At 38.8% G+C, this 25,659-nt stretch overlaps 1 protein-coding gene across 3 annotated transcripts; it reads left to right on the plus strand.

The window, feature by feature from the left end:
* Positions 1 to 210: 210 nt before the first annotated feature.
* LOC126583924 (uncharacterized) lies at positions 211 to 12,742 on the plus strand. 3 transcript variants are annotated; one of them, XM_050248468.1, is made up of 12 exons: positions 211 to 670; positions 1,254 to 1,457; positions 1,828 to 1,972; positions 2,351 to 2,620; positions 3,822 to 3,919; positions 4,169 to 4,316; positions 4,394 to 4,833; positions 5,198 to 5,712; positions 5,824 to 5,884; positions 5,976 to 6,239; positions 6,387 to 6,648; positions 12,144 to 12,742. In XM_050248468.1, exons 1-12 carry the CDS (start codon positions 296 to 298, stop codon positions 12,455 to 12,457), a joined length of 3,096 nt encoding a protein of 1,031 aa, XP_050104425.1. In that variant the 5' UTR covers positions 211 to 295; the 3' UTR covers positions 12,458 to 12,742. The 3 variants fall into 3 exon arrangements, with proteins under 3 accessions (XP_050104425.1, XP_050104426.1, XP_050104427.1); XM_050248469.1 differs by having other exon boundaries at positions 3,831 to 3,919; XM_050248470.1 differs by lacking the exon at positions 211 to 670 and adding an exon at positions 897 to 930.
* Positions 12,743 to 25,659: the final 12,917 nt, after the last annotated feature.

Below are 25,659 nucleotides of genomic sequence, written 5' to 3' on the forward strand. Positions count from 1 at the left end.
CCGAGACAATTTTTTTATTTTAATGTTCTCTAAGCCTATATATAAAATAGGGCTCTTTCTATTGGGATTTGAGTTGAATCTGAAGGCATTGGGCCATTGGGTTTCAACAACTAATAACTTGGGCTTGGGCTTGGGCTTGGTATTGTCGACTTTTCCTTTCTCTTTTAAATAAACAGAGGCTCCCGCTCGAATTCAAAAAGAGCAATCATTCACTTGAGTGACGTGCCAAATAATCGTCAGATCCATTCCATTTCCTCAGAGGCTGAGACCGACCGACTCGCAGTCACAGAGAGCCATGGCGGAACCGACGGCGGAAGACGAGAAGCCCTTGATGCTCAAAATCGCTCAAATCTTCGACGACGCTCGGACTTCCAACGCCAGCCACAACCGCAAGCTCAAGGAGCTCTCCGCCCTCCGCTCAAAAACGTCGTCGTCCTCCCTCTTCTTCTCTGCATTCTGCAAAACTCTACTTCCCCTCTTCTCCTTCCAGAGGCGTACTGCCTCCGCCGAACGCATTGTCCGGTTCATCTCCGCCTTTGCAACTGCCCGAGACTCCGGCAATGTCTCCCAATCCGACGCTTTCTTGGAGGACTTCCTCAGGTTCCTTTTACCGGCGTCCTCCGCTGCTAAAAAGACTTCGAGGTCCCGAGCCTGCCAGATTGTTTCTGAGGTAGGGTTTTTAATTTGGTTACTGAATTTGGGAAATTGAGAGGCAATTGGGATTTAAGGTTTTAGGGCTTTGTTACTTTTGGGATTTGAATGTCTATGATTTTGAAGATGGGTATAATTTCAAAGGTCATGAGATTTGAAGAAGGTATTAATCTTGGTTTGTGATAGATTTAGGGTTTAGGGATGCTTTATATGTAACTCATGAATTATTTCTCCAAAAGCTGCCGAACAGCTTTCAAATTGATGAACTTTCATCTGAAGGTAGCATAAAATGTTAGAGCTATTTTTGTCACGGTTTTATTAGAGCTATTTTCTTCGAGGTTTTACTTTTGAGCTAATAGCACCTTAAAATTGAGTTAAGTAACATTTGATGTATCTACTCTAATATATTGCACTGAATTTATATGGTGATAATTTATTAGCATCGCTCATTGTTGGCAGGGGCTTCACTGTAATACTGTTGGCCTCCCCCCGATTTTTCATGTTCTCTAATTTTAAGTTCATAGATTGTATGAATTTCATACTTTGCAACATTTTTCTCTTGCCTGTGGCTTGATGGTTGACATAATTTTTTGTTCTTGCAGATCATCGTGCAATTACCAGATGATGCAGAAGTAAGCAGTGATCTCTGGGATGAAGTAATAGATTTTATGAAGTTGCGTGCAGGGGACAAGGTCCCTGTAATCCGTACATGTGCAGTTAGAGCTCTTTCACGTTTTGCAAGTGATTGCGAGAACAGTGATATCCTTGACCTATTTCTTGAGATGCTTCCTGCAGAGCAAACTGTGGTGAGTGCCTCTCTTTTGTTATATGCACAAAATTCGATAAAAACTAATCTCTATGTCGAAAAAAGTATAGTACCAACAGAGGCATACAGACCCATGTTCTCTTCTTCTTGTAGAGTTCCCTTATCAACATCAGTTTCATGTTATAGTGTGACATGTGTGTCTTACTCAGAAGCCTTTCAGCATATTTTAGGTATACTCAAGTTTGTCTACTCTTTTCGAATGTATAGATTGTAATACTATTATTCACCAAAGGAAATACTATGATTCAAATATTTGCACCAATCTATTGGTATATGACTCTCAATGTTATAAAACTTAATAATTCTGTGAAAATTTGTGAATTGAATATCAAACATTGGTATTTTTGCAGGAGGTTCGGAAGGCAATTGTGCTATCTTTGCCTCCTTCAAATGCAACTGCACAAGCAATCATTGATTGTACATTAGATGTCAGTGAATCAGTGCGCAAAGCAGCATACCGTGTTCTAGCTAGTAAATTTCCTCTTCAAAGTCTCAGGTAAGTTATGGGGCAATTCCAATTTTGTCCCCTTGAACCTCGTACAGCAGTAATACAACATCTGATGAAAAACCAAGGGGCGGTACAAAAATTTGTTAATGTAGAACTAAACAGATTTGGTTTTTAAAATCAAGGGGCATAAAACTTGCAGAATGGGTGAACCTTTTGACTTGACTTTATTTGTTTGATGATAATATTTGAGTCTTTTGTTCTGTTAACCGTGGCGTTTACCAGTGTCTAGCCATATGTGAGCTACTAGTTTTATATATAGCAAACCTCCTCAGCTGTTATTGTTAGCTGGCATATTACTTAAAGAACATTAACTTTTGGAGTGTTGTCTTTTGTTTTATTTTCTCACTCTTTTTCTTGTTTTTGTTGTATCAAGCATAGAACATTAATTCTTCAGAGAGGACTTGCTGATCGTTCTGTTGCTGTTTCAAATGAGTGTCTTAAGTTAATGAAAGATGAATGGTTAAATAAGTGCTGCAAAGGAGACCCTTTAGAACTACTCAAGTATCTTGATGTTGAGACCTATGAACTGGTTGGAGAGTCTGTGGCTTCTGCATTGTTAAAAGCTGGTTTGATTAAATTACATGATGGTGAAAGTATTCGGCACTACATATCATCCACGGATGAGAGAATTGAAGGTGTGATAGTATTTCGAACCTCTTTTTTTTATTAATTGCATGTATGCATTGCATTTTATGATCTTTTCCGAATCCAACATGTTGGAACAAACATGACCATATATTTGCGTTAGTCCATAGGAACTCCAGGTCTGGCAGTTGACAATGAAGACAAGGCATGCACACAGACGTAGTAGGCTGAACCCGTACATAGAAAACTGTATATTTTGGTATTACATCTTCTAAAGTACAACCGAGTAAAATGAGTTAAAGAACTTAACGTCTTTTGGACATATCATGAGTGACTAGATTCAGTTCTCATGAACATGTAATCAAGGCTTTGATTGAACGGGTGATATATTGGTTAAACTAATTTTTTCAGTAAGTTAAATCTTCTTTTTGTTTTTTTGTTTTCAAACTCCGGTTTTCACTAGACTAATACAATTGTGTATAGTTTAGAGATGTATCCTTCTATACTCAGTGCAAGTTGTAATTAGATTAATGTATTGTGTTCCATACCACATTAGACTTTACCAAATCTTTCGATTCCTTTAACTAATGAATTTTGGGTCCCACTTATGGGTAGCTAAAATGATTAGATACCTTACTTGATTCATCTTGGTGGTGTTTCATAGATTTGCAAAACATTATGCAATTCTCCTTCTTTAAAATGGATGTACCTCTTTATTAGAAAGGTAGACAATACTTATATAAAGTCACGCGCACTATGGTCCCATGATTCGAACCGTCCCTTTCTTATGTCCCCTTTTAAAAATCGTCCCTGTGAAAATTGGCCAAATACAAAATTGCACCATTTTGTTTAGTCATCTTCAATTTAGTGTTTATTGGAAACACCGGGTGTGTCTATTTATTTGATCATAATAAGACGTCTAAACAATTTCTTGTTGAAAGGCTGATCCCTGGATATGGACCTGAAATGGACTGTTCAAATCACTAAAATACATTGTGGGGTGGTTTTAACAGTGCTGTCTGCTCTTTTCTTAAGAAGTGGACATCCACTATAGAGAATTTGCACCTAGGCATTACTATATATTACTATGGGAAAATTCTCATGCGGATCGTACATTTAGATATGATTCTACTTATTTGACCATCCTGATGGCAATATGCTACTCTCCGATAAGGAACTCTTTATGTGTGTGTGTGTGTAAAGTATGTATATTAGTCTGTCCCACTGCTCATGCTTCCAATTTGTAATTAGGTGATTCAGCACGTTGCACTCCAAGCATTCAACTAATGGAAGCAGAGGTTTCTCTTTATTGGAGGATGATATGTAGGCACCTGCAGATGGAAGCACAAGTATGTTTATACTGATTTACTCTGTAATTGTCTTGTGCTTTGTGGTTTAAAGCATTGAGAATATAACTGATCAGTTAATGGCATATGAAATTTTGAGAATAGTGGCCAGTGGGTGCAGAAAAAGCATATGTAAACCATGTCTGGAACGCTATATTAGGGCATCTATTCCAATGTTATATTGTTCTTAAGTTACATATACCGTACAAATTTGCACCTCATTTTTAAAGCTTAGAAATTGTGGTTGAACAGGCAAAAGGCTCTGACGCTGCTTCTACAATGGGCACTGAAGCAGCAGTATATGCAGCCGAAGCTTCAGACACCAGTGACCTTCTTGAGAAAATTCTGCCAGCAATAATTTCTGATTATATAGATCTAGTCAAAGCTCACATTGATGCTGGTGAGTGTAAGTTTCATTTGGTTGAGAACATTGAATTGTATCCACCTATGAAACCTAACTTTAGATTACCTACTCAGGACCAAATTATCGCTTTGCATGTCGGCAGCTACTATTGCTTGGTGCAATGCTTGATTTTTCAGATGTTACAAACAGGAAGGTTGCTAGTAAATTTGTGCTGGAACTGCTGCATAAGTCTTTTGACCATGAAGTTGATGAGTATGGAAACATGGTTGTTGTTGGAGATGGAATAAATCTTGGTGGTGATAGAGATTGGGCTGAAGCGGTGTTTGGGTTAGTAAGCAAGGTGCATGCTGCTTGTGGTGAGTTTGAAGAAGTTGTTCTTGGCGTTGTAGAGGAACTTGCTCGTCCATGCAGGGAAAGAACAGCGGATTTTCTGCAGTGGATGCACTGCCTTGCTGTTTTCGGCCTTTGCTTGGAGAAGGCAAGGTCATATCATTGTATTCAAGGGAAAGCTATTGAGCCTACTGAACTACTGCAATCGTTATTGCTTCCAGCGGTAATAAACTTATTTCATGTGTTTACTTTAAATTTAAAAAAACTTGGGAACGAGTGTATGTTGGTCTGGCCTATTACTCTTTCCTTGTGCCTATTTCGCTTTACAGTGCTTTGATTTGCCTAAGCTCTAACTTAAGAGATAGCATAGGGGGATGCTTATTAAAGTGTAATTTATTTCATCTTGTTACTGTAAAGCTACTTTAAGGTAAATGAAAGGCACTTAATAATTGGCATACTCAACATTTTTTTTATGTATGATTAGATTCCTTTATACATTTCTACTTGTCCACACAACATTGTAAAACACCTCTCTTTTTAAATTTTTTTTTGAGTAGTTTACAACCTTTCTTGATTGTGATTTGCAGGCAAAACATTCTCACTTGGAAGTCCAAAGGATTGCAGTCAGGTGTCTTGGGCTTTTTGGATTGTTAGAGAAAAAGCCAAGCCAGGAAGTAGTAAAGCAGTTAAAGCTTTCATTTATTAAGGGACCAGCTCCAATTAGCATATTTGCTTGCAAGGCATTATTTGATCTTGGGATGTGGCATAATCCTCAGGAAGTTGATAGGGTGACGGGCCTGGACACTTCGTCCCAACTTCAAGATTATGATGTTACTTCTAGTCCCTTAAACCTTTCTGATACAGATGGGATATCGAACATTAAGTTGCTTGATCTTTTGTACGCTGGAATTATGAAAGATGATTGGGACAATTCTCTAGCAAGTGATGAAAATGAGTCCGTTCATTGCGCTCTTGGTGAGGGGTTTGCAAAAATTCTTCTTCTAAGTGAGAACTACCAAGGCATGCCAGCTTCTTTACATCCTTTGTTTTTATACAAGCTCATTACCTTGTACTTCAGTAGCGAATCTAAAGACTTGCAGAGGTAGCCTTTGTGCCTTATTTATTTCTGTATCTTTTTCTACAAGTGCAATCATCCCAACTTAAATTTGGAGAAAACAAACGTATTCCAATTTAATACCTAACCTTTCACCAGGTTGAAACAGTGCTTATCTGTGTTCTTTGAGAATTACCCTTCCCTCGCAGCTAATCACAAGGCAAGTAGTGCTTATTTGTCTAACACGAGGTGCCTCTAGTATGCCAATAGATGATGCAAATAGCCTGAAATCTTGTGGTTATTTGATGCAGAAGTGTATAGCCAAGGCTTTCATTCCAGTCATGCGTTCTATGTGGCCGGGTATCAACGGAACCGCTGGAGGTTCTGCTTCCGTGGTTTCTAATATGCGTAAGCGTGCAGTCCAAGTATCACGTTTTATGCTGCACATCATGCAGGCACCCTTATATAAAAATAGGGCAGAGGAACGAAATGATACCGGGGAACTACCAGAAGTGATAGAAGAACTTCCACTTGAGTGTGGTGAGGAGGGGCTTGCCATACGCATAGCCGCAGAGGTAACTGTAGTATTAAATTACTAAATGGTTATTTGTTAAGTCGGCCCACAGCTGTAAGTTAATATTTCAACTTGCAAAAGATTGGTCTTTATGCCATACTCTGAAGCTGTGATTATGATCTTAGTTATGGATATCTTCTTTATGTAGGTTGCTACTTTCCGTTCAAAGAAGACACCTGCAGAGAAGGCATATATGTCAGCATTATGCAGAGTACTTGTCATGCTTCATTTCCGGTTATCAGAGCAAGAGGCAATCCAGTTAATGAGGAGGCTTTTAATTCGTGTGGTAGAATCTGTATTGGCAGAGAAGGATCTTGTCAAAGAGTTAAGGCGGATGGCTGACCATCTCAAGGCACAAGACAGGCATCCAGATCAGGAAATGTCGCAAGATCAAGCTAATCTTATATTTGGTAAAATCCTTAACACGCTATTAGGAGTACCATCAAAAGAATTTATTTATGCATTAAGTCGATTTGCCTTACTAGGGTTGGTTCACTGACAAATTGTTAGGAATGTCGGTACTACAAGATAGAGAATGCACAAGGTAAAGTAGAAAATGGACACTAAGAATTTATGTGGTTCGGCAATTTATGCCTACATCCACGAAACAAGGATCAATCTTCACTATATGAAAAAGATGAGTACACCAAGAGTAGTCTTACCAAGCCAAAGACAAGGTTTGATGGATACAAGAAAGTATGACACACTTTCTATCACTCTAAACTTCACTCACACACAATGTGTAGTGGAACACTCTCACTCTCAAACTTGAAGTGGAACAACTCTTATAACCCTCACTCTTGGAGTGGAACACTCTTACTTCGGTTTTTCACACACACCATGATACATACATGCACCCCTATTTATAATTGAGTTTTGCCGACTTATACACAAGCCCACCGACTTAGGCTTGCATGACAGCCTCAATATTAGCTAGAACTTTCTAGCTTATGCATGCACTCCACCGACATGCATATTTGAACCAGATTTTTCTAGTTCCTTGGCATTTGATAAGATGCTAGAATTTTCTAGCATCCATCCTTTATGATGGGCTGATCCTTTAATGTCTTTCATCATGGGCTGGACCCATGGTATACCAACAATCTCCCCCTCCAGTCCATGAGGGAGGAATTCCGATCATGACTCCAAGTTACCTGGAGTCCATCCCAACAGCCTTAATGCAGAATTCCAACTTTGATTTTATGACTACCTTTGTCAACATGTCTGAGGAATTATTATCGGTATGAATCTTCTTCAGTTGTAGCAACTTGTTCTCGATAGCATCTCTAATCCAGTGATAACGAATATCAATGTGCTTAGTGCGTGAATGATATGTAGTGTTCTTGCTCAAATCCAGAGCACTCTGACTATCACAATAAACGCCATAATCACTTTGCTTCAAACCCAACTCTTGGAGAAACCGCTTCAGCCACAACAGCTTCTTGCATGCTTCTGTAGCGGCTATGTATTCAGCCTCGGTTGTGGACAAAGCAACACACTTTTGCAACTTGGATTGCCAAGACACGGCTCCTCCTGCAAAAGTAAACAAGTACCCAGACGTAGATTTTCTACCATCCAGGTCACCTCCCATGTCAGCATCTGTAAATCCTTACAAGATTGGTTTGGAACCGCCAAAGCACAAGCACATCTTAGAAGTCCCCTTCAAATATCTGAGAATCCACTTAACAGCTTCCCAGTGGTCCTTCCCTGGATTAGAGAGAAACCTGCTCACCACACCTACTGCATGAGCAATATCTTGCCGTGTGCACACCATTGCATACATGATACTTCATACTGCTGAAGAGTAGGGAACAACTGCAATTTTCTCCTTTTCTTCATATGTTTTTGGACACGACTCTTTTGCTCAACTTGATATGATTGGCTAAAGGTGAGCTTACTGATTTGGCTGCTTTCATGTTGAACCTTTCAAGCACCTGTTCAACATACTTTTCTTGTGACAGCCACAACTTCTTGGATTTTCTGTCACAAATTATCTCCATGCCCAAAATCTGCTTGGCTAGCCCTAAGTCCTTCATGTCAAAGGACTTAGATAACTCTTCTTTGAGCTTTTTAATCATAGAAGCATCTTGATCGACAATCAACATGTCATCAACATAAAGCAATAAAATGATGAATTTACCTCTAGAAAATTGTTTGGTATAGACACAAGAGTCAGCATGAGTTCTCTTGTACCCATTACTCACCATGAATGAGTTGAACTTCTTATTCCACTGTCTCGGAGCCTGCTTAAGACCATATAAGCTTTTCTTGAGCTTGCACACCAAATTTTCTTTACCTTTGACTTCAAAGCTTTTAGGTTGCTCCATGTATATCTCATCTTCTAAATTGCCGTGTAGAAATGCAGTTTTAACATCTAACTGCTCGAGCTCAAGATCCATGCTTGCTGCCATACCAAGGATAACTCGAATGGAAGTCATCTTCACCACCGGTGAGAAAATCTCATCAAAGTCAACTCCTTTCTTTTGACCAAAACCTTTGACAACCAAACGAGCCTTGTACCTTGTCATGTTGTCGTCTCTTTTCAATTTGAACACCCACTTGTTTTTCAATGCTTTTCTGCCCCTTTGGAAGCTCCACCAGCTCATAGGTATCATTCTTTGATAAGGAATCCATCTCTGACTCTATTGCCTTCATCCATTTATCACTGTCGTTATGAGCTCTGGCCTCCTCATAAGTTTCGGGCTCTCCATAATTAGTCAACATGATATACTCTGATGAAGAATACTTGGAAGATGGTCTTCGACTTCTGCTGGATCTTCTGACCTGATCTTCATGCTCTTGCAGGGCTGGAGGCTCCCCCTGATTGGGTTCTTCTTGACTAGGCTCTTCTTGATCAGCAATCTCATGGTCTGGCACATCTTGATCAGGCTCCCCCTGATCAGCATTATTTGGTTCTACAGGCACTTCATTTGCAGCTGCTTCAGGGATGTCATCATGACTTTCTTTATTTGAAGCTAATGGATCAACTTCTCTGACTGCGCCATCTGGTTGTGCCCCTTTATCCGAATCCCCAATTGTTTGATCTTCATAAAAGACCACGTCTCTACTTCGGATAAACTTCTTCTGGTATGGGTCCCATAATCTGTAACCAAAATCTTCACCTCCATAACCAAGAAAGATGCACGGTGTAGCTTTGTAGTCTAACTTCGATCTCTGCTCTTTGGGCACATGCACAAAAGCTTTGCAGCCAAACACTTTCAGATGAGAGTATGACACATCATTAGCAGTCCATACTCTCTCCGCAACATCAAGACCTAATGGTACTAATGGAGATCGGTTGATCAAATAGCAGGCTGTCCTTACAGCTTCACCCCAGAATTGCTTAGATAACTTTGCAGTCCTCAACATACACCTGACTTTCTCCATGATGGTTCGGTTCATTCTTTCAGCAACACCATTATGTTGTGGAGTTCCAGGAACTGTCTTCTCATGACGTATGCCATGTTTCACACAATACTCTCTAAACTGGTGAGATGTGTACTCGTCGCCGTTGTCGCTACGAAGGCACTTGAGAGGTTTCCCAATTTCCCTCTCCACCATGGCATGGAACTCCTGGAATGTCTGAAACACGTGGTCTTTGGATTTCAACAAATACACCCAAACCTTTCGTGAAGCATCATCAATATAAGTAACAAAATATTTATTTCTTCCGAGTGACTCGACTTCCATGGGACCACACACATCTGAATAAACAAGATCTAACAAATTTCCTTTCTTTGTAGATGGAACAGAAAAACTAATTCTTCTTTGTTTTCCGAATAAACAGTGCTCACAATAGTTTAACGACGTACCTTTGGCAAAGGGAATGTGAGTCTTCTTTGCCAAAACTGGTAGACCTTTCTCGCTCATGTGGCCTAGTCTCTTATGCCACAAGTCTAGAGATGAGTCCTCCACAACATTCAACTCACCTTTCAAAACCTTGGCATTTGACAGATACAACGTACAACAAAGTCGTGCTCTTGCTACCACCATTAAGCCTTTGGTAAGCTTCAATTTTCCTTCGCCAATATGGTGATAATATCCTTGTCGATCAAGGGTACCGATGGATATTAGATTGAGACGTATATCAGGAATATGTCTCACATCTTTCAACATCAACTGGCAGCTGAGATTAGTTCTTAGGCAGATATCACCAATTCCAAGTATTTTGGAATAGCTTTCATTCCCCATCTTCACTATGCCAAAGTCACCTTCTTTGTATGTACTGAAGAACTCCCGTTTGGATGTAGCATGGAAGGAAGCTCTATTGTCAAAGATCCATTCAATGTCTCTGTTAGAGTTGCCTATATGCAGACAATCACCAACATACAATATTTTTGGTACATCACCACATATGCCAGCGGTGGTATTGCCAGTATCATCTTTCTTCTGATTGTTTCCTTCCTTTTGCTCTCTCTTCCAAACTCGACAATTTTTCTTCATATGGCCTTCTTTGCCACAATGGTGGCATGCACCCCTGAACCTTGACTTGGATCGGCTAGGACTCTTGCCATGATCTCTAGGCCCTCTACTCTTGCTTCTTCCGTGATTCTCTGTGACAAATACTTGGCTGCTATCTGTGCCAGAAGTCTTTCTCCTTGTTTCTTCATTGAGCATGCTATTTTTAACATTATCAAGAGTAAGAACACCATTAGAAGCTGAGTTACTTATACTCACCACAAAGGTCTCCCAACTGTCTGGCAAGGATCCAAGTAACAAGAGCGCTTGTAGCTCGTCCTCGATCGTCATTTTCATAGTAGCCAACTGGTTGATGATATTCTGGAAATTGTTCAAGTGTTCTGCTACACTTAAACCATCCTTGTACTTCACATTGATGAGCTCTTTGATTAAGAAGGCTTTCTTGGCTGGGGTCTTCTTCTCAAACAATGACTCAAGCTTCGTCCAAAACTCGCGGGCATTGGTTTCATTAGACACATAGTGAAAAACACTATCGTCCACCCATTGTCTAATTGTGCCAATAGTCTTGCGATTCATCTTCTTCCACTCGGCATCGGACATGCTCTCGGATTTAGCGGCATCTCCTTCAATTGGCTCATGCAGATCCTTGCAATAGAGAATGTCCTCCATCCTTGGCTTCCATGTTACCCAGTTGGAGTTGGTGAGTTTGGATCATAGTGCCACTTCCTTCCATCTCGTAGTACGAGCCAACCGGGCTCTGATACTACTTGTTAGGAATGTCGGTAGTACAAGATAGAGAATGCACAAGGTAAAGTAGAAAATGGACACTAAGAATTTATGTGGTTTGACAATTTATGCTTACGTCCACGAAACAAGGATCAATCTTCACTATATGAAATAGATGAGTACAACAAGAGTAGTCTTACCAAGCCAAAGACAAGGCTTGATGGATACAAGAAAGTATGACACACACTTTCTATCACTCTAAACTTCACTCACACACAATGTGTAGTGGAACATTCTCACTCTCAAACTTGAAGTGGAACAACTCTTATAACCCTCACTCTTGGAGTGGAACACTCTTACTTCGGTTTTTCACACACACCATGATACATACAGGGACCCCTATTTATAATTGAGTTTTGCCGACTTATACACAAGCCCACCGACTTAGGCTTGCATGACAGCCTCAATATTAGCTAGAACTTTCTAGCTTATGCATGCACTCCACCGACATGCATATTTGAACCAGATTTTTCTAGTTCCTTGGCATTTGATAAGATGCTAGAATTTTCTAGCATCCATCCTTTATGATGGGCTGATCCTTTAATGTCTTTCATCATGGGCTGGACCCATGGTATACCAACACAAATTACATATGGGACTGCAATCATTTTAAGCAGATTTTGTGTATGTTTGCTGTGAGCATGTGAGCTCGTTTATGATTACAATCTCTAATTCTTCTGCTTATATATGTATTTTGCAGGTAAGTTAGAACTAGACTTCAACTTGGATTTCAATGTTTCTGTTGAAATGCCACAGACCCCAGCTCCTCGCTCCGCTAAACCAACCCGTTCTAGAAAACGAGTGACACTTGAAGAGTCATCTTCCGATGATGAAGATAGCTCGCCCACCTCTGTTGTCCCTAATAGTCTTGGCACAATAAGCGCTCGCTCACAGAGAGCAAGCAAGACCGCAGCGCTATCCAAGATGACAGCTAATGAAGCCTTGAGGATCGGCGAAGATGATGAAGAGGAAGAAGGCTCGGAGGTTACATCTGATGAAGATGGATCTGATTAGTTGCTTCATTCAGCGGGTTTGATTGTTATATTTCTCCACTAATGCAATGATCATTGCTTGAACAATGTATTTTGTATAGTTATGCGCATGGGAGTTCTAAGATTCGCGTTACTTAGGTTGTTTAACGATTCACAAGGTAATATATAGGCTGGTCATGAATTTTTATTATGAATTTGTGTTGAAATCCCGGGCTTGTTTGGTATGTATGATTAGACTGGAATGGATAAATTACTATTTTCAACATGCGATTAAAGGAGATGGTGCATTTTTGCTCATCCACACTAATTATAGGGTATGCTTACCATCCCTTCTAATGCTTGCCATGTGTAATCCACATTAACCCTAGTTAAGCCTATTTTTTTTAAATTTTTTCTGCTCTATTTAATAGGAGAGAGAATTCTATTTTTACTCAATTACTTCCTTATTTTATTCCTTCTTATTATATTTTATTCAAACTTGTCTGTACGCATCTTCTGAGTTTTTCATTCTTCTTGTCGAAACCTCCGCCAATAGATTGGATGAACCTACCTATTTTCTCCAACTAGAAAAGGTATGCAGCTCCCTTTTGTTTGCTTTTTAGGATTATTAGGGTTTCCATATATATGGTTTTTTATTATTATTATAAGGTGTCAATTTAATACTATATTAAGTAATTTGATGCTTATATAGATAGAACACCAAGATAATGAGTTTCATACTCCATCTTCTAGTGATGCAAAGAATCAGTTGATTGTATACACTTAGATTCAGATTTTGAAACCTTTGAAGTTTTACAAGCAAAGTTGGTGATATTTCGTTGGGATGACTTTTGATAGTTAGAGAAAAATAGCAGGTTCTTCCAATCTGTTGGAGTAGGTTTCAACCAGAACAATGAAAAACCCATAAGTTTCATGCGAGTTGTCTGTTTGTATTAAAAGAGAAGAGTTCTAATAAAATATAAAAAGAAGAAAGGATAAATATGGAAGTAACTGAGCAAAAAATAGGATTCTCTCTTCTATTAATTAGAGCAGAAAAAAAAGGGAACTTTAACGAAAAGCACCTGGTACTGTTCACTTTAACGAAAAACCACATTTTTACACTAAAAAGTCAATCCTGGTACTATTCACTTTACCCTTTATTTTGTCCTTATCATTAAAACTCAAAGTTTTCAAGCTCTTTTCATTAGTTTTCCTAAAAAAAAAGGCTTAACTAGGTTTAGTGTGGATTACATGTGGCAAGCATACTCTATAGTTAGTATGGGTGAGTAAAAATGCACACTAACACTATGTTTGGATGAAGAAATTTAAGATTACTAATGAATTTTAAAATGACGGAAATTGAAATGAAGCGATTTTATTTTCTAGCATTTGTGAATTTTGTTGTTTGGTTAACTTAAAAGAACAATGGAATTGAAAACGGAATTTGTTAATTTTAAACTCCCAATCATAGAAATTGGGAAATGACACATATTTACATGAAATTTAAACTTGGAAATTGGAGGCCCCAAATTCCAAGTTTTTTTTTCTACGCGGAAATTTTAAATTTCTATGTTATAAATCCAAACAAGGGAATTGATGCATCTCAATTTATAAATTCTAACTTTTATCCAAATTCTAAGTTTATTTCCCTTATCCAAACATAATGTAAAGGAGAAATGAAAAACATTGTGGCCAACTTGAAGGTAGAAAATAGATTACTCGAGAAGAAAGCTTATTACCATTAGATGGGAGAAGAATTCATGTGTAGTCTCCTTTTGATCCCTTCAAAATGAAATTTCAATATACTTTAATTTGAGAGAAATAACAAATTTTAATCCAAACCCAGATATTTTTTTTTGGGGACGCATATCAACATGGTAGGTTTCTTATGAAAAATATGATATTTCATTTTGGCTGCACGGAAATGATAGTTTTATTTTCTCTACCTTAAGATGTGGGGATTAATCCTAAGGGATTGGTCTAACAAAATTTGAGCAGCGCTTTGGGAATTCCAATTCAAGTTTGAACTCATAACAAATGTATCTTTTGGGGCCACTACTTCTGTTTTTTGTGTAACATTTAAGATTTGAACTGGAAGTCATAAATTTGTTGTCGTCTAATATTGTATTGAAATTGCACAGAGAGGCTAAAAATAATTAATATGTCATCGATGTGTGATATGATATCTCTTATATCAAAAAATAAAAATAAAAAATGAGGAGATTTTAATTTGAAATATACTTGATAGTCATTCACTAGAAGAGTTTGGTGCCATTATGGCATCCCTTGTATCCACACAAACATATCCAAAGAGCCCAAACACATTTGCACCAGAAACCTGTGACTTGAATGAGCTAATATTAGTTGTATTTGTGGTTTGTACCTGGTGAGGACTTGAATTGAAATTTTCCTCATGTCTTTTTGAATGAGCTAATATATATAAAATATATTATATATTTTAGTATTTTGCTAAACATCATGGAGTTATGAGATTGCAAGTTTGAGACTTTGGACGAAATCAATCAAGTGAACTAAAATTATACATGATAGCAACACACAAATTGGATAAAGAATTTCATTTCCCCCCTTCATTTTCTCACAAGGCAGAAAGACTTTTTCTAAGTTTGACTTGATTATAATATCCTATCCTGCATGCATCATGCATCGGTAACGAAGTACGTATAAACAACTGCTTTATAAAATTCAATCCTAGCCGACATGTCACCAACTCGCCGACTTGTTCGTGAATCGTGCACCACGAACAATTAACAATTTAATGAATCGATTTGTTTGGTTTCAAATTTTTTCACAACTTAGATATGCTTAATTAAAGTGCAGAAATGGCAACATGCATAGGGAAGTGACTCATAAACCATAATATTCAGGGTTTAAGATGTTGGAACATGAGACTACACTACGAACGCTAGCATGCATGCACAAATATAATGCATTAAGTAAAGAAATTTCGGAGTGTTTGTATGACAGGTTTAGGACTAAATTGGAATATTCAACAACAATGTTAACATAGACTAAACATCGAATAAATTAACAACTGAATAAGTTGAGATTATATCTTCTTTACAAAATGAGGAGCCTAATTAGAACACAACCCAATGCAAGTCAAACCAATCCAAGCCAATCCTTACAATTAGTTCAAACTAAACCAATCCTATGCATCAAACACGCCCTTCATGTTTTGAAAAATCATGTATTATATATCTTTCTAGAACTTTGTTTAACGAAGTACTCTTCCGTTGACAAAAAAACAAAAAGGAAAGACATTTTTTTTCCCGATAAAGAAAAAGGATATAACCTAGACTTGTATTTTTCTTAATATGTGGGCGTGATGAGGGTGGTTTTACGCTAGAGGCGTGACTCTTGCCATTTCAATACAAAGAACAAATGCATTTTGTGGTAGCTAGTTTCATATAGAAGGTTAGCCAGAGGTTTTGAATGCTTCAAATCATCCATAAAACTTCTCTTGGATAAGGTTTCTTCTAGTGGGTTGAGTTTTTTTTTTTTTGTTTTGGGGTTGGGGTGGGTTCACACACTATCACAAGTCGTTCTCTAGCTTTAGCTCAATGGGAAAGAAATAATACAGAGATAAAACCAAGGAGAGAAAAAGCCAAGCAAAAATAGGGGCAACACAACTTGTCCAAAGCAAATGGGGTTAAGAAAAGCAAAACGAAAGAACATGTCGACAGGCATATACATTAATTAAGATATAGTTAAAAGGTTTTTTTTTTTATAGCTAAAATTGTGTATGAAATTAGCATAACTTCTCACTTTGGTACTTGACAATAAAAATTGATAGAAGTGATTCATGAGTTTATTCACAATAAATCATTTAGGTTATTCCGTAAAAAGTCAAGTCTATCAATATCCTCGTTAAATTGTCACGTGAACGGCCACGGGACCACCTTTTCAAGAGTATTTTTGTCAAACCAACCCTAACACTTAACAAGGATATATACAAATTTTTCACTGAAGGATAAAAAATGATTTACCATACACAAAGTCAAGGACCAATTCCATCGATTGTTAATGTCACGGATCATATTGAAGAGTTATGTCAATTTCAAAGATCATTTTAGCTAAAAAAAACCTAACTAAAAAGTAGTGACATTAAATATGAAAACCTAATAGATGTGGGCACAAAAACTTTGATTTAAGCGGATGTCCTCCCCTTATATTCGAATGTGAATCTTGCGCTTGTAAAAGAAAATGTCACTCCTACTAAAATTGATAAAACCTATAATATACGACCATGTCGATTCACGCTCCACTCTCTGTAATCCCACTACAACCAGACAATCAAATGGATAAACAACTTTCCATGATTTCAATCTTTAAACTTCTACTTAATACATAAATTATGTTTTTGGAAGGCCTCTCAGCTCCCAAATGATGCCATTGGTTGTTTTAGAGAAATAAAACTACATATTATTCCAAATCATTGTGTAATGGGTAATATTAGGAAGACTAAATTTGCAAACTAAATGATGTGTCACCAATAGAAATGAGCACGTTTATAAGCTTTAGTAATAATATAATCATCAACTTTCATGCCATTTAGTTTATAAACTTTTGTCTAAAAACTTAATTTCCCTAACATTACTGTTGTTTAATTTTGTTCCTCGATTTCGTTCGAGTTATTCATTAAAAATAAAAAGAAAAATATAAGAAGAAAAACTTTTATATCCTTATAATTTCTCTTTTCTTAGGCCATCTTCAACCGAAGGCTAGCCAGATGACTCGTTTTAGCTCTTTGACCTTCCAAGAAATTAATATTTTAATGAACAGTGCATGGTCATAATACTTACCATCTCCAACCGAGGGCCAAACATAATTTGTTTAATATTGTTTAATGTTGTTTCATGTAACTTACTGTTATGTAATGTTTAATGGTTTAAGAAGTTATAGAGGAAAAATAAAAGAATTTTTAAATTAAAAAAAAATTGTAAAAAAAATAAAATAATAATAACGGCTAGCTAACGTCAGCAGCTAGCCGTTGCAAATTTGAATTTCAGCCCGCCCCGAGGCCAACTGGCTGGTTGGTTTGGGCCGGCCAGTTGGCCCTTTGACCCTTTTTTGTCCAGTGGGGCCTATGACCACTTTGGCCTAACCCTCAGTTGGAGATGATTTTACGGCTATTTTCGGTCATCTGGCTCTCTGGACCCTTCGGTTGGAGATGACCTTATTACTTAAAATAAATCAAGCTTGACCATCATGTTCACAATCCAATGACAAGGAAACAAATTACGGAATTAAATAGTAATTACATTTTCAATTTGCCAATAAGATCATCTCCGGATCCTTTTGGTGAGGATCTTGAGAATCTGTAAATTGTGTCCGTTCATCGTACATCGTGTGATCAGTTTTTGTCAGGTATTGTTTGTATTTAATTTTAAATAAAAATATTTAAAATGATTTCTAACTGTACGATGGACGATAAATGATTCATGGATCTCCAAAATCCTCACAAAGAAGATCCCACGAGGATCCGGATTCTTCAATTTGAACTAGGACATCTTATCTTTTGCACGCTTGATGTGCAAAGGTACTATGTTAGTAATAATTGATTTGAAGACTTTAAAAGCCAACAGAGAGGATGGGGACGACGAGAGAGGATCCTTGTTGGATTCTCTTTGTGATGATTCCAGAAATCTTTCATTTACATCCGTTCATCGTATATCGTGTGAACAGTTTTCGTCAGGTACTGTTTATATTCAATTTTAAATAAAATAAATTACAATGATTTGTAACCGCACAATGTATGATGAGCGGATGTAATTTGAGGATCCCTAGGATCCTCACTCGGGGACGACCCAATTTGTTAATGGGATCATTTGATTGTCCTTAACTTTTTAATGTTATCTAATAAGGGTGGTGCTCCAAATCCATTTTTACTTTTCACACATGTTCTAAATTTTCGACCTTCAAATTGAATGAATTGAAGAAAATTAATGAACAAAAATGAATAAAAATGTGTAACAGGTAAAATGAAGTATGTAAATAGCACTACCTATCTAACAAATGGTGAGGGCATGCATGCAAGTACATGTCCCTCACTATATAATAAATAAATAAATAAATATATATATATATATATATATATATATATATATATATATATAAAATATTTTAAATCTTAATTTATAGTTTTAATTTTTAATACTATATGTACTATTTTACCCTACTCATTCCTTCCTTATTTCCTATTTTCTTATTGTACTGAATAGTAACTATTTTGCTTCTCTTTTTAACTAAAGAAACAGAGAAAATCATACAGGAAGTTAGTTTCTTAAGAGAAAATGTGAACCTAAACTTCTTTCAATATTCTAGAAAGTGGACCTTACTATTGATGTTAATTTCAAAGTTTACAAGGACACAATTGATGGTAGCGACTTTGAGAGTCTCCTTCATTTTACGTAAGGTTTTATTTTGGCTCTGTAGCATGACTCAGGTAATTGATAGCTCCTCAAAGTTTCCTTCAATATAATTTAGATTCGTGCATAAAGAGAATAATACTATCTAGTCTAAGGACTCTCTGGAAAATGTTTTTCAAAATAAAGAAAAGCATTGTTAGTGAAAGTATTTTAAAAATCAACCATCAGTAAAAATGAAAATGAATCATGGAAAATACTTGAAGTGATTTTAGAATCCAAAAATAATTTTACCAAAAGCACTTTCAGTTATTTTAATAATATTTCCAAGTGAGTCCTAATACAATTATAATTGCACGTCTAAAAATTCAAAGTAATAGTGTCAAAGGAGTCTCCTGTAGCACATTACATGATGTTTCATTTAGCAGCTTAAGAGGGTCAAACCATATTAAGCGCGATTATGATAGGCGGACTATAGACACGGGGACATGGCCCCCTGATCCAGAATTTCCAATGCACCATTCGGCTTCCGAAAAGATTATACAACCTAAGAGTTGTGGGTTATAAAATTCAAACCTAGGCTATACGTCATTTGAGAGAATAACCAAAAGGGCGATCTGGACTCCTACGCAGAGTACAATTACTTTTATCTTGGACCAATGTACTAAGTCAAGTACGCTCAGCGATCATCTTGTGCCTGAGTAGGTCCCAATGAGATATACAGACTAGGAAATCCTCAAGATGAATTTTTATTATAGTAGAGCTCTAATATCCGAAAATACCTTAGCCAGCTAAGTGTAGTCCAATCGGAAGTGCTTATGTCACGCCCCGACCCTAACCTACGCCCATGATTGACATGTGACGTCACTAAATACTCGAACATCCAATATACCCCGCCTTTAGGACATGAAATAAGACCACTCAAGGTTCAAATTTCATAATACTTTTTCGTAAGCTTTATGGCTGCATCTAACCTTTTCGTTAGACTGCATATGTACCCTCAATAGGGATCAAGCCATTCGTAGTTCACCACTCACAAAATCAAAGGTTTACCACACTCAGTTCAGGCAGAAAAGTATAACATTCCTCCATCATTTATTATAACCTGACAGCATGCAATTCCTGGACTCAGGCTACATAACAAACCCCCATGAAAATCATGATTTCTCTTTCATCCAACATATAAATCATTATGTCTCATCACATCGCCATTCACAAAATACGTCATATTTAAGAACCGACGAAGCATAAACCGTTCTCTGGCCACATTAATTAACTAATTTGATCAAAATACTAACAATCATTTCCATATCTTCTAAATTCATACTTTATTAAATCATAATCAAATTGTAGAAAATCTCGAAGGAGTCACCCAGATGTCCAACATCTTTTCTAACTCAATTCACAAGATTCTCGAAAACATTGACATAAATATATATATAAAACTAAGGCTAGAGTGACCCAGTTAGGCCAAGCCTACTTTTCCAAATAATGGGATTTCAGACCACTTTACGAAATCCAACAATCTCGGGTTCTGGACCACTCCACGAAACCAAACTGAATATGATCGCCTATCAAATGTACCAAGTATAACTAAAGTACAACTAATTATCATTCCTCTAGAATGCGTATGGTCCTCCATCGCAGATATACAAGCAGAACCATAGGCATAATCTCATCGTGCAGGCAATGATCACCAATCGCGGATACACCAAGCATGATCATCCCTGAATACATATGGTCCCCCATCACAGATATACCAAGCATGACCACATCCTAGCTCTAGTTAGTGATCACCCATTGCATATATACCAAGCATGATCACCCATAACAGTCCCTTATTGCGGATAGACCAAGCAGGACTGTATCATATAACTCTAGGTAGTGATCACCTCTAAGTGTGTGTGTGTGGCCATACCAAGATACAAGGATCACCTATCGTGGATTAACCAAGCACGATCCATAGAAAATATGGTCCCCTATCGCAGATTAACCAAGCAGGACCACTAGTGACCCCCTATCGCGGATTGACCAAGCAAGGTCATGGTCTCCTACTAGCCCTCAATTCGACGAACATTTCAATACACACGTCAAATCACATAAAATAAACCAACATATAACAATATAATGTCGTCATTACGTAATCGAGGTGTACGTCAATCAAGGAGACACATCATCACTATGAGCCCATCAAGCTCTATAACATCTCAACCACACTCTAAGATCAGCAGCACGCTAGAAGAACTCAAGCTAGTTGACTGAAAAGTCAACCATCGACCATGGTCGGGAGTAGGGTCCACAAACCTAGAAATCTAAATCGAAAGATCCGCTTATCAGATTCTTGATCTGTAACTTCCACATTATGTTTCTAGCACAACATACTAAAATTTCATTACGATCCGAAAGTCAGATCTCAGCCAATTTCAAATTCAAGTGACGGTTGACATTTAATTTTAGAAAGTAAGAAATCCAATTAGTGAAGATCCGTACGTTTGATTCATGATCCGTAAGTTTCTATGATCCACAAATATTATGTTCTATCATGTATTACGGTATGGTGACGATCCAACGATCGAATCGTTGATTCATATTTTGACCAAGTAAGGTATCGTAATGAAACTAAGTCCAAACAAACAAACAAACAACAACAAAGCCTTTTCCCACTAAGTGGGGTCGGCTATATGAATCCTAGAACGCCATTGTGCTCGGTTTTGTGTCATGTCCTCCGTTAGATCCAAGTACTCTAAGTCTTTTCTTAGAGTCTATTCCAAAGTTTTCCTAGGTCTTCCTCTACCCCTTCGGCCCTGAACCTCTGTCCCGTAATCACATCTTCGAACCGGAGCGTCAGTCGGCCTTCTTTGCACATGTCCAAATCACCGAAGCCGATTTTCTCTCATCTTTCCTACAATTTCGGCTACTCCTACTTTACCTCGGATATCGTCATTCCCAATCTTATCCTTTCTCGTGTGCCCACACATCCCACGAAGCATCCTCATCTCCGCTACACCCATTTTGTGTACGTGTTGATGCTTCACCGCCCAACATTCTGTGCCATACAACATCGCTGGCCTTATTGCCGTCCTATAAAATTTTCCCTTGAGCTTCAGTGGCCTACGACGGTCACACAACACGCCGGATGCACTCTTACACTTCATCCATCCAGCTCGTATTCTATGGTTGAGATCTCCATCTAATTCTCCGTTCTCTTGCAAGATAGATCCTAGGTAGCGAAAACGGTCGCTTTTTGTGATCTTCGCTAGATTGCTCCGGTCATTAGTGTGGATAAGTATATAAATGGATAGAGATAGGAAAGCAAACACAAGATGTACGTGGTTCACCCAGATTGGCTACGTCCACGGAATAGAAGAGTTCTCATTAATTGTGAAGGGTTTACACAAGTACATAGGTTCAAGCTCTCCTTTAGTGAGTACAAGTGAATGATTTAGTACAAATGACATTAGGAAATATTATGGGAGAATGATCTCGTAATCACGAAACTTCTAAGTATCGGAGTGTGGTGTCGTCTTGACTTGCCTTATCTGTCTCATAGGTAGATGTGGCATCTTCTCTGGAAGTACTCTTCCTCCATCCAGGGGTGGTATCTTTAACTGGTGGAGATGCACAAGATAATGTATCAATTTCACTTGAAGCTTACTTGTAGTTTCAGGCTTGGTCAAGCGCGATACAAACCATGTAGTAGGAGTCCCCCAAGTCGCCGAGCTAGGGGGTCTGCTAAAAGAGGTGACAGACAAGGTAAGCAATCAGAGCTCCGACTGATTGTTCACCTTCTCCCCATCTTGCAGCAGCATGAAGGATAAAGAGAAGAAAAATGAGAAGAGATGATATGAGATACTTTTGCTTTTGAAGAAGTAACTTTCCACAGGCTTATTCTTGAACTGAGCTGGAGGGTTTTCTGGTTTCCTCAAGAGTATAAGGCCGACTGAAGAATTTGAGGGTCAAAACAAGTCCATCAAATCTAGAGTACGTTCCACCCTGCTGATATGGGATACTTTTGCTTTTGACAGAGTAATGGATGTATCGGCACGTGTGCTGTTACGCTTGTCTCCACATGCTTCCTTGTATCCTTCGCACTTGCCCTATCTGTTCCTCAAGCAGATGCGGAATCTTCCCTGGAAACATAAGATGTTGAAGATGAGTACTCGAGAGCAATGCCAGGTAAGTAATCAGGTACGGGGTTCCAGGCAGTCAGTTCCTGGCTAGAAGCTTGATTCCAAGTGCTGACTGATTGCTCTCTTTCTCCTTGTCTTGCAGGTAAAAACAAGGCCAAAGGAAAAGACAGGGAAAAAGCATGATATGGGATACTCTTGCTTTTAACCCTGATGATATGAGATATTCTTGCTCTAGTATAGCTTGTTTGCAGAGGTATTATCGGGGGGAAAGAAAGCTGAATATTTCGAAAGGCTTCGTTGAGAGTGCCCTCTCAGATATGATGAAGGGTTGAACATTTTTGCAGGTCTGCCTGTCCGTTGGGGATGGAGGTCGACATATATAGGAGTCTCCCTAACAACAAGTAGTAATGCTATTCCTTTACCCTGCTTGGTCATAGCACGGTAGTGGGAGCTGCCAGTTTCACATGTTTTAACTCTGTTAGAGCACTTTGAAAAAGTGGTCTGTGGTATCTGGCTCTCGAGATTCGGAGAGCGATGCCTCTTCGATTTTTGAGAAAGCAATCATGCTGGGGGTCTGGCTCTCGAGATTCGGAGAGCAGTGTCTCTTCGATTTTTTAGGAAGTAATCATGTTGGGAGTCTGGCTCTCGAGATTCGGAGGGCGGTGCCTCTTCGATTTTGGAGCAAGCAATCTTGTTGGGAGTGTTGTCTCGAATGTGAGTAAAGGTTGGGCATGTTTGCTAGTCTACCTTGCCACGAAGCACAAAGGTTGACACACAGGGACTTTCCAATTATCCAGCAATGGTACTGTTCCTTTACCCTCTCTTCGATTTTGAGAAAGTAGTCATGTTGGGAGTCTGGCTCTCGAGATTCGGAGGACGGTGCCTCTTCGATTTTGGAGCAAGCAATCTTGTTGGGAGTGTTTTCTCGAATGTGAGTAAAGGTTGGGCATGTTTGCTAGTCTACCTTACCACGAAGCACAGAGGTTGACACACAGGGACTTTCCAATTATCCAGTAGTGGTACTGTTCCTTTACCCTTGTAGGTAATAATATGGTAGCTAGACCTTCAAAATTTATGTGTCTAAACTTTGTTAGTGCTGTTTCTTTGCTATTCTTTTACCTTTCTTGGTCAGAGCGATGTAGTGGGAGCTGCAAGCTTCACATGCTGAACTTTGGCAGAGAACTTTGGCAAAGTTATCTGTGGTACCCATGAGCTATTGTTGCGTGTGGGAAGTGGGTGATTGAACAGTAAGATTGATGTGCTTTCTACTTCACCAGAAGTCTTCGACAGAATGCCCATAATTTCTGCAAAGCTGAGTGTGCGTGTGACAGGTGCTGACAAGGCTAGAAAAGTAGGTGCCTCTTCGATTTCTGAGATCGGCCCTCGTGGTCTCTGAGCAGCCCAGCTTTTGAGAAAGCGAGCGCCTCTTCGATTGATTCGGAGAACGATGCCTCATCGATTTTTGAGAAAGCAATCATGCTGGGGGTCTGGCTCTCGAAGATTCGGGGAGCAGTGTCTCTTCGATTTTTGAGAAAGTAATCATGTTGGGAGTCTGGCTCTCGAGATTCGGAGGGCGGTGCCTCTTCGATTTTGGAGCAAGCAATCTTGTTGGGAGTGTTTTCTCGAATGTGAGTAAAGGTTGGGCATGTTTGCTAGTCTATCTTGCCACGAAGCACAGAGGTTGACACACAGGGACTTTCCAATTATCCAGCAATGATACTGTTCCTTTACCCTCTCTTCGATTTTTAAGAAAGTAGTCATGTTGGGAGTCTGGCTCTCGAGATTCGGAGGACGGTGCCTCTTCGATTTTGGAGCAAGCAATCTTATTGGGAGTGTTTTCTCGAATGTGAGTAAAGGTTGGGCATGTTTACTAGTCTACCTTGCCACGAAGCACAGAGGTTGACACACATGGACTTTCCAATTATCCAGCAGTGGTACTGTTCCTTTACCCTTGTGGGTAATAATATGGTAGCTAGACCTTCAAAATTTATGGGTCTAAACTTTGTTAGTGCTGTTTCTTTGCTATTCTTTTACCCTTCTTGGTCAGAGCGATGTAGTGGGAGCTGCAAGCTTCACATGCTCAACTTTGGCAGAGAACTTTGGCAAAGTTATCTGTGGTACCCATGAGCTATTGTTGCGTGTGGGAAGTGGGTGATTGAACAGTAAGATTCATGTGTTTTCTACTTCCCCAGAAGTCTTCGACAGAATGCCCATAATTTCCGCAAAGCTGAGTGTGCGTGTGACAGGTGCTGACAAGGCTGGAAAAGTAGGTGCCTCTTCGATTTCTGAGATCGGCCCTCGTGGTCTCTGGGGAGCCCAGCTTTTGAGAAAGCGAGCGCCTCTTCGATTTCTGAGATCGGCCTTCGTGGTCTTTGAGCAGCCCAACTTTTGAGAAAGTAAACGCCTCTTCGATTTCTGAGATCAACCCTCGTGATCTCTAAGCAGCCCAGCTTTTGAGAAAGCAAACGCCTCTTCGATTTCTGAGCAGGCGCCTCTTCGATTTCTGAAGCTCCGTCGAGTGCAGATTTTTATAGGGGCTGACATTAAGTTCCAAAGCACACTTGAATCTCCACCAGTAGAAGCTTCATTCTTGCACTTCTAAGATCTTGATTTGTCCGACCTCTTCTCTCTTCAACACCTTTGAAAATGTCTGGCCCCTCCGACCGTCGTTTTGACTTGAACCTTGTTGAAGAGGCAGCGCCGCCTTCTCCAGACAACATATGGCGCCC

The sequence above is a fragment of the Malus sylvestris genome, chromosome 9 (genome assembly GCF_916048215.2).
Source record: "Malus sylvestris chromosome 9, drMalSylv7.2, whole genome shotgun sequence".
Lineage (NCBI taxonomy): Eukaryota > Viridiplantae > Streptophyta > Magnoliopsida > Rosales > Rosaceae > Malus > Malus sylvestris.